The 9,774-nt window shown below is 36.3% G+C and overlaps 1 protein-coding gene across 2 annotated transcripts in view; it reads left to right on the top strand.

Annotated features, from left to right (window-relative positions):
• The first annotated feature begins 652 nt into the window (after positions 1-652).
• LOC106103757 (acetylcholine receptor subunit alpha-like) overlaps positions 653-9,774 on the top strand; it is an 18,358-nt gene continuing 9,236 nt past the window's right edge. The window contains exons 1-4 of one of the 2 annotated variants that reach the window (XM_013283613.1): positions 653-1,072; positions 3,664-3,779; positions 7,315-7,483; positions 9,141-9,277. In XM_013283613.1, coding sequence (XP_013139067.1) covers positions 875-1,072; positions 3,664-3,779; positions 7,315-7,483; positions 9,141-9,277 — 620 coding nt within the window. In that variant the 5' untranslated portion in view covers positions 653-874. Of the gene's footprint in view, positions 1,073-2,600; positions 2,758-3,663; positions 3,780-7,314; positions 7,484-9,140; positions 9,278-9,774 lie in introns of those variants that run through there. The other variant, XM_013283614.1, reaches the window with a different exon arrangement.

The following is a 9,774-nucleotide window of genomic DNA, read 5'->3' as shown; positions in this document are numbered from 1 at the left end:
CACTTAGATAATTAAATTTTGTATTGCAATGCAGAGATATGAAAAATGTAATTACAACTCCAAGATTTCCTTTGACGGGAGATATTGGGGTCCAGTTGTCGTTGAGTTATAAGACGACATTCATTTCGTCCTGTCCGCAGACTCTGTCGCCTTCAGACGGACTTTGATAAACGATTCGGTCGGCTCTCGTTATTCATTTGCGACGTCTCCGCAACCTGTGCCTACCGCCCTAATGTCCGCGTCTTCCTTTTACTCAATCCCCTTTTTGTTTACCTACTTTTGATTAAATAAAAGGTCTGAACTTATATCGTAATGTTCACTGATAAAAGATTTGGAAATGCTCAAGATACTGTACGTGCTCTTGAACTTTATTTACAGTTATCTCATATTTTTAACGTATACGTTAATTTATAAATTTGCGCGCAGAAAAACTTAGTAAATTAATAATTTAACCTTAGATAAATTCTTAAACACTTATAAACTTCATAAAAATATATCGATCAATTTAAAAATTAGCAGATAACGAAATTTTCATTATGCATTATAAGCACTACAATTGAGTTTAAACATATTTTATTTCACGCAACGTTATGTTTTAAGACTAATTTCGTATTAGTTAGCACTAATATCAGCACGTATATGGATTTTGTATGAATAATTTAATAGGAAATATTAATGACCAACTGTTTACACAGAGCACACACATCGTATCAGTAAGTATACGCACTACAGCAACAGAAACACTCACAGATATCTCGTAGGCACTCAGCAGCCTGGCAAATGAAAACGTCACAACCGACAGCGCAACAGTACATACGCGATAGTACACACGCCACAAGAGGGGTCCTCTTAGAGGCCCGTGCCGCTTGTAAAAATGCATTACCATTGCAGTGCCGACGGCAACTTCGAGGTAACGTTGGCGACCAAGGCGACCATCTACCACCAGGGATTAGTCGAATGGAAACCGCCCGCAATTTACAAGTCTTCCTGCGAAATTGACGTGGAATATTTTCCGTTCGACGAGCAAACGTGCGTCCTTAAGTTCGGTAGCTGGACGTACGACGGATTCAAGGTAAATGCGCGCGTCGCCCCGCCCCGGCTGACCGCTTTGTTTGTCCGCAGCGCCGACGGCAACTACGAGGTGACGCTGATGACCAAGGCAACGGTCTACTACAACGGCATGGTGGTGTGGCAGCCGCCCGCCGTCTATAAGTCCTCCTGCTCGATCGACGTCGAGTTCTTTCCTTACGACGTGCAAACCTGTGTGCTTAAGTTAGGCAGCTGGACATATGACGGCTTTAAGGTGACGCCCCGCTGTACGCCGCTTGGCGCCGCGCGCGCGGGTCGTAGCATAGGGCCCGCCGCCCCGCCCGATGTCCGTGCAGTAGCTTGTCCGCTCGAACGTAACTCGTCGTGTATTATCTTACTTTGTCCATGTGGTATGTTACTGGCTCTCTGCGAGCGCGTGGCGGTTGCAGCCGGGCGCAGAGCGCGCGCCCTTGTTCCCCGGCCGCCCGCTCTCCGCCCGCTCACCCCACAGCGCCTTAGCTCTGTCATGTTGCAACTTTATTATATCTATTGTGATGATGATGTTCTTGTAATATGTGGAGTAGCAGTAAATCTACGCGCGTGTCCACAAATGCTCCAGACAGAGACTCGGTCGGTTCCACTTAGTTCGATCGGCCCTCCTCGCTCGACACGGAAAGGTATAAAATTTCAAAGCCAGGTGATATGGGATGCAACATCACTCGATTTTATCCCTCCCGACATGTCCCGCTCCGGCTGAGCCGTGCCGCGCTGTCTGCTGACTTTTATTAGCTTCTGGAAAACCATCCACATTGAATGTTTGTTTTACATCTTTTCTGGGTAAATATGTTTCTGTGTAATTCTTACTATTTTAGTATCGAATGAGCGCTGCGCGGTGCGGCGCCGACAACCACACCTCTCCCAGCTGGCTCCGCTCGCGTTACACACACACACACACAACACACGCGCCCCCTCCCATGCTTGCTGCATGCTCCTCTCGTGTCTGCACTCTACTCACAGCACGTTTCCGGCTTGTCTGATCTGATTGCATTCCCGATCACGTCGCTACACTCGGCCGCTGCCTCGGCTCACACGCCTCACAAGACGCTCACTACGTAACAGGAGTACACCGCGTCACAGAATTATACTTGGACACAATTCCGAACATAAGTTGGTATCATCGTTCATATTTTATACCTTTCCCTATTAGCGACTCTTTAGTGGCTGGAAGAATTCGGTGTCACTGACCATTGCATGATATTGACATTACAATGATGATTCAGATACAGTCCAACTCAAATTCAAACATGGAGTCCTTAGTGCACACAGTCCGAATTAGATGTTGAAAGTAGTGGCCATTTCGTCGACGGAATTCAAAGATTCAATCGATGAAACCCTTTAAAATTGCATGCAACCGCTACACTTTAGAAAGTCAACGCCGATGCCAAAACTGTACACATTAATTGCTAAATTTTAAAAAAGTAAATGCTCCTAAGTAATGTAATGTATTTGGCATGACGCGCATGGCTGATGTGCGGCACACACACAGCGCGGCGGAGCCGGTATTCCGATCTCCTCTGTTACTTGTTTGTGACAAATCGCAGGGAACAGACGACCACGTCATTTGTTACCAGACAGCAATTAAAACCTCCTTGCGATTGCGTCAGAGTCCGATAAGAAGACCGACTCCTCGATTCACGATCACCAGAATATCCGGACTTTCATTCATAGGTGTGTTAAAAAAGTTTACGCGTTGTCATTACTTCGCATGAATTGACATTATTGTTGTTGTCTTCTTTGGTAATAAATGTTTTAAAAGAGTGGACTTAAAAGTTTATTAACATTAATTGTTTTAGATCGTTTTGTCGACACAGGTACCTTCTTGGCACACTCTGTGGTATGGTTTAGTCGTTATCGTCTTCCAAGGACGTCATTTAACTGCTGTTATGATTTAACGGCGCTCGAGTTTGATTTAGTGTTTTAGACCAGATGGTGTTTTCATGTGTGGTATTCTAGCATAGGTTCACATTGTGTGGCAGGGTGCATGTCTCGAGTTAAACTAATGATTTTTTTCAAAATAAAACGAGGTGTTTTAAAAATAAATCAAACTGATTTTAATGAATAAATCTATTATTTGCATTTGAACAAAAATATTTGGACGCTATGTTTGGTTTATAAAGGCTAAAGTTTAATTACATATTTTTGTTTTATGCAAATATGTAGATAAATAAATTGCATTGTTACTCGCCTGTCTACTAAAGCAAACAGTTAAAAGCATTGCCAAATAAAGTGTGTGTTTTATGTGTTTTTCGTGATTGTCGATGTTTTATATTTAATAACATACAATACTTTTAAGATATCCTTTTATAAACCCTTTACTTAACTAATTTAGATTACAAAATTTATCTTCAAAGAAAATTAAAAGAAGAAATAATAGTTTTGGTCACATTCCAAGAAAATTTCTGCGTACCTTATCCTTGACAACAAATTTCATATTTGAAAATAATGAAAAATGTTTTTGTTGTCTTCCTTGATTTATCTTTAAATAAAAAAAAAATCTGTTACAATATTGAATGTCCTTATATTTGAATGACAACATAAAGTACTGAATAATGTTTGTGGAGTGCGTGTGTACAGGTCGACCTCAGACATATGGATGAACAAGCTGGCAGCAATGTGGTGTCCGTCGGAGTCGATCTTTCAGAATTCTACATGTCAGTTGAATGGGACATACTCGAAGTACCCGCAGTCAGGTTAGTTTTTGTAAATTAAATTTAACTATTGTTTTTCCACCTTCTAACATAGATGAAAGGATAATTAACTTAAATAATTACCCAATAAATTTAGTCCCTTTCCCTTTCCACCCTTTTAATAAGAGAAAAGGATGAGAAGGAAAAGTGGATTTGACGGTGGAGGAGACGCATATGAAGGGGAAATGTCCTCTTCATGTGCATCTCCTCTTCCGTCAATTAGGGGAAGGCAACGCATCTGTAATTGCCGATGTTTATGGGCAGTGGTCGGATTCAGGTGGCCGCTTCCTTGTTTACCAACTTATATTATAAAAAAAAATGAAAGTAAGTTCAGTGTTCGTAGTCGTTACGTATTAACTATGGTGATTTTGTTAACACACGGACTACAATTGTCTGTTAACTTTTTTATAAATAAATAGTAAAGTCACGGTAAAACCTCTTCAAAAGAATCTAACATGTCTCTGCTATAAACTTCATTGATTCGAGTATTATCCATTATGAAGCTCAACAAAAGATTTGCGGCCTTTCAAAGAGAATTTAAACACAGACACTAACCGCTGGGGACAATTACGATGGATTTGTTGAGGGAGCTACGTTTTATTTCACAAAATACGATACCTTAACAAATAATACAAAAGTGAATTTTAAAGGACATTATACAAACAAAAGTATTCTTTATGTTGTTTACTATTTCGTACTCATTTTATTGTTACAAATGATTTAGTATTTTTTTGGTAATTATTTAAATACTTATTAGCTTTTGTTTTAATAATTGTTAGTAGTTTTTGTAGTTTAGTTACAATTTAAAATAAATTCTTAAAATCAAATGCAAAACTTGAAAATTTTCAACGTACTAAGTTTTGATTGCGGCGTTGCCCTGCTTTAATCAAATCCAGCGGTGTACAAACTTCTCATCAATTAAATTTCTTATTCGCTTTCAGTTCGTTTAAGCACTTCAGTATTGAGAGCTTTTTATTCCAAGAACAATGTAAATGGAAATAAATTTTATAATTGTATAACAGAAAGTAATATCATTTAATTAATTAAAACTTTTATAAATGTTTGACTTTTAACTTTGTCTAGATTAATTTTTGTTGGGTTAGAAAATTTATTTGTACCTACATACTTGAAGTTTATAATTTGTTTACGACAAGATTAATTAAAGCAACCTAATCTTCAGTTTAACGGCGTTGTGACAAAGTTATTTCTACGCTGTAAAGTAAAAGTTACTCGCCACACTCTTCAGCCAAGACTTTATCGAGAGTGCCTCTAAAAGTACCTTACTATAATCACAATTTAATTTTTTAACCAGATTTTATTTTTTTAAATGACACTTATCTGCAAACAATTATAAAAAAAATAAGATTTTAGTTAAGTTAATCAAAAGTCTCAAAATTCTTAAATTCTTGCCATAAATTAATACGGTATAAGGTTTTATAAGAAACGATAAGATAGGAAACACTCAAGGACTTCCTTAGTGCCAACTTGACAACTCTGATTACTGCTATTAGTAAACGTTAATATAAATAATGGTGGAGGAGAGTTAAAGTCGAATTTAAAAATTTATAACATAAAGATTTTATCCATTCATATATTCTTTAAATTGTAGCGTATTATACAACGAGATAAAACGCATGAGCTCTTAGATGTTCATGCAGTAAAATATCTTCAAAACGTTATCCTCGCATCTACGGCCGGGTGCCGTCGGTCGGTGCACGCCGCCCATTATTAAGCTAACGTCACTTACCTCGCCTTCACGTCAACTTTGATGCCAACTTAAGCTTCACTAAAACACTATTCATTCAACCTTATCGCACACCGCTTCTATAAAATACGACGTGTCTGCGACTTAATGACTTTATCAAAACTTAGATGTGAAAACTTTACATATTGTGATAAAGTTACATTTTATTTTAAATACTTAAATGTGGTTTATTCATGCGCGTTACGTCGACGTATAAGTTGCCTTGCAATTAGTAGAAGGTTACGCATAAGTTTGAACTTTCACATAGATATTGAGTGTAATTTTATTCAACTTGACTATCTGAAAATCATATTAAGTACTGTAATATATAGTCCAAGTTAACTTTTATGGTAAAATAAGGTAAATCGTGCCAGGATTAATCTTAAGGAATCCCTCACCATTGCGCTCCTGATGTTGCTGATATATCTTTAAGTACAAATATAATACGAACATGAGCCGTATTAAGCGTCTTACCGTAAAATTGCTTCGACACTTTTACGACCTCGAGTTACCGCCCTGTGAGGTTCAATCCGCCCCACACCGTTATCACGAGTCGTCTTTACAAGGACACATCGATACATCACCCCTTTGTAATCACACAACAATAGATTTGAGTGAATATATCACTTTTGGATAATTAAAAATGTCATTTAAACAATTTGACTAACTACACTTTCGAGTGGGTACTCGAACCTGTGACCTAACTGGGCAGTTAGGTCTACAAAGGATAATAAATTACCATAGTAGTTACCTAAATGAGAGGTAAAACACGAGCAAAAATTGTGTTACCTATTTTGTAATTTATTTTTTCATTATTTTAAACAATTATCTTTGAACTTTATAAAGTCTCTATTATCCTGTTAACTTAGTTGTCTTGTTTATTTAAAAGTTTGTTATGAATTTAATTACTTAGGTAAATAAATATTGTATAATGTAAACAACTTTCTATCAATATCAATAAATAACTTAATTCACGGTGACGTTGAGTCGACGTCGACACGCCTTCAGGGTATCTTCCATTATCACTGTAAGCGTTGAAAGCCTCCCAACTCTTCCTACTTAATAATTAAAGTTGCCGTAAGTTAGCTTGCCTCATGCTTATTACGATGGAAGTTTTCCAATAATCTCTCGAATATAGAAAGCTTTGGGAAAAAATTTATACTGTCTTATATTTACGACGTGCGTATCGAGTTATCAGAAACTTTTTGGACCATATTTTTAAAACTTTTAAAGATACATTCTTGTTATTTACTTATGACCTTTGAAATTTGTTAAAAGAAAGTACAGATAAATCAAGACGTTATATAAAAATATTATACTTTTGTACATTTTTACAAAAATAATAGTATATGTAATGGTTTTGCTTAAGTCTTCGCCGTTATAAAATGAATTATTTTGTGCTGTTTATTGAAGTTGACACCTCAGAGACTTCTTTCTCACCTTACATTTACATTATGGTAATAGAAACGCTAGATATAATAACGAGGAAGCATTTTATGACGCACTCCACTAAATTGCGTACATATATGCATTTTTATGTCTCTCTTTCGTCGTAAATTGTAAGTACGGTGTACATCTCGTTTAAGTGGACGACATTATAAGAAGTTATTGAATAATCAATAAAAGATATGTAATAGATCATTACATGTAATAAATATTTAGAATTACAAGAGAATTTTATGCTACGAATGATTTAATTCCTTTTTAATGTGTGTTAAAAAATTTGCGTAACAATTTTATGCGTGTAAACCGTAACATACCTAAATGTGCGTTAATAATTGCGTTGTTTTTCAGAAACGAGAAATTTTACACGTGTTGCGACGAGCCGTACTTGGATATAACGTTCAACATCACGATGAGGCGGAAAACACTTTTCTACACGGTTAACATCATTATACCGTGCATGGGCATCTCCTTCCTCACCGTGCTCACGTTTTATCTACCTTCAGACAGCGGAGAAAAGGTAAACACCTTCGTTATTACCGTCTTTGTTTTTTAATATCAAGTCAGGTGAATAAAGTTTACGAACCGATTAAAGTAGATAATATAGTCTCTGTAACGTATTTGATGTCTCTTAAAGGTGGGTACTGACTGACGTTACGTGGTGTAACATCCGTATCCAGTAGCTCGTTGCTCGCTGCTTTTCCCATAACACTACGTACTGACTGCATGAATACCTTAATGCTATTGAAAAAAACTGACAGTCTGACAATCACTCTTATGGCTTGACAGCTTAGTGTAAGATATCACAATAATAGTATTAGTCCATGGAGTTTTTTAATTCTAACCAACTCGCAACTCCAATTTAGAACAGCATAAATCAAACAAATTTGTCGAATCATGTCGAAAATTTTACGCAAAAGTTTGAATGTTAAGATATTGCTTCAAAACATATAAAGCAAACAGCGTGAACAAAATTGCTTTAACGAGGCCGTAAAGCCGGCGTTAAACCTGAAATATAACACGAAATTTATTGGCTCCATCTTTCCACACCTTGAATACTAAATTTCAGAGGAGATTATAATAACCATCCATCAAGTAGAAACCCGGCCCGTCTTATTACAAACTGAATTACTCCGTCGATAAGATAACGTGTTTAACGATGTTATTTATTGACTGTTAATTAATGTTGAACTTAACTCGCATTTAATTGACTTGCTAATTAATATTTGATTGATGTTTAATCCTTGATTAAAACCACATTGTGCATTTCCATTGCGATTACCGAGTGTCTGCAATAAAGTAAAACATATCTTATACTTGTAAATTATATTTCAGGGATGTTATAGGTTATCAATTTATATTAAAAACGTTTAAACATGTAAATCGACATCCGTAATCACTACTGCCTCTTTGGTTTACAACCGTATTTAAACAAATAATTCAAACGAGAAACAAATACAGATTATGCAAATACTCGTATATTTTATGTAAACATGTGTTAGAGTTACCTGCTTTAAATATTCTACGTCAAACAAAACCTTTTTCGAAACATGTAAACATCGGGTAGGTTCGATACAAAACCAATTCGATAATGATGTGTTACTAAAAGCCCAACGACCAATTCAGACTTAAGATAAACAGGCATACGTGCCTTTTGCCAGACGATCTCTACAAAAGCTTTGAAGTGGGGACTAAGGGCAGTAAACATGAATAAGCCTTGAGTCAATATATGAGTACACTTTACGTGTACCTACTGATATTCCTAAGTGATAAAAAGTGTACTTTGTATTTAGGGTCAACACACTTTTTTACTGACACAAAAAAAAATATTTCGACCACAGAGGAATATTTAATTCCATACATGACAGCCATTGCAGCTTTTTTCCTTTTGTGCAAATGGAATAGTGAATAAAGTCGTGATTGACCACGATATAATTGCCGTTAAGTATTGGTCAAAGTAACACTAACTTTGGTCCGCGATCCTATCTGCATGGTATTCAAAAAAAAAACAAAGGTAAGTAGCTTATGTGTTCTTCCAGACTGTACTCTACATCTGTGCCAAATTTCCTGGAGATCCGTTTTAGGCTACAAACTCTAACACACAACCATCCAAAACTTTTGCATTTATAATATTGGTAAGATGGGAACTCTATCATTGACTTTAGCGACTGTTTCAGGTAACACTATCGATCTCCATCTTGATTAGTCTGCACGTGTTCTTTCTACTGGTTGTGGAGATTATCCCTCCGACGTCTTTGGTGGTGCCGCTGCTCGGGAAATACCTCATATTCGCTATGATACTTGTCTCTATTAGGTAAGTATACAACTATAACAATACTAGCCACCAGCTACAATTACTACATATAGACAATAAACAACATAAGCTTAATACTTTCTCTGATATGTTACGCATTGATTTCTCTCCTATGTTTTAGTATAGAAGTATTAATTATTATTATCACGACAGATCCTTAAATTGAGGGAAGGTATCTAAACTTTCTAACTAAAATGTGTTCTTTTTAAATGAAAAAGAGGAAAACATTTTGTCGACGGTGTGTTGTGCGTATTATTTTGCCTTTTTGTACCAAAATGTAACTCCTTTAAGGCCACATAGAAAAGCAATTTAAATGTTTCTACCCAAACTCCGAATCGCTTACAAACCGCAGAATTTCCATATAAATTAAAAGCCGTTTCTCGAAGATTTTTGATACCGTTATTTTGTAATCTAAAAACAATTAAGATAGTGAGACTGAATAGTTTTAATTATTTTAGTTAGATTAGGTTGGAAATATCTTTTTTTTTTTTTTTTTT

This window comes from Papilio polytes, unplaced genomic scaffold, assembly GCF_000836215.1.
Source record: "Papilio polytes unplaced genomic scaffold, Ppol_1.0 DF823731.1, whole genome shotgun sequence".
Lineage (NCBI taxonomy): Eukaryota > Metazoa > Arthropoda > Insecta > Lepidoptera > Papilionidae > Papilio > Papilio polytes.
Note: the sequence above shows the minus strand (reverse complement) of the source record. Positions and strands in the feature narration are given on the sequence as shown.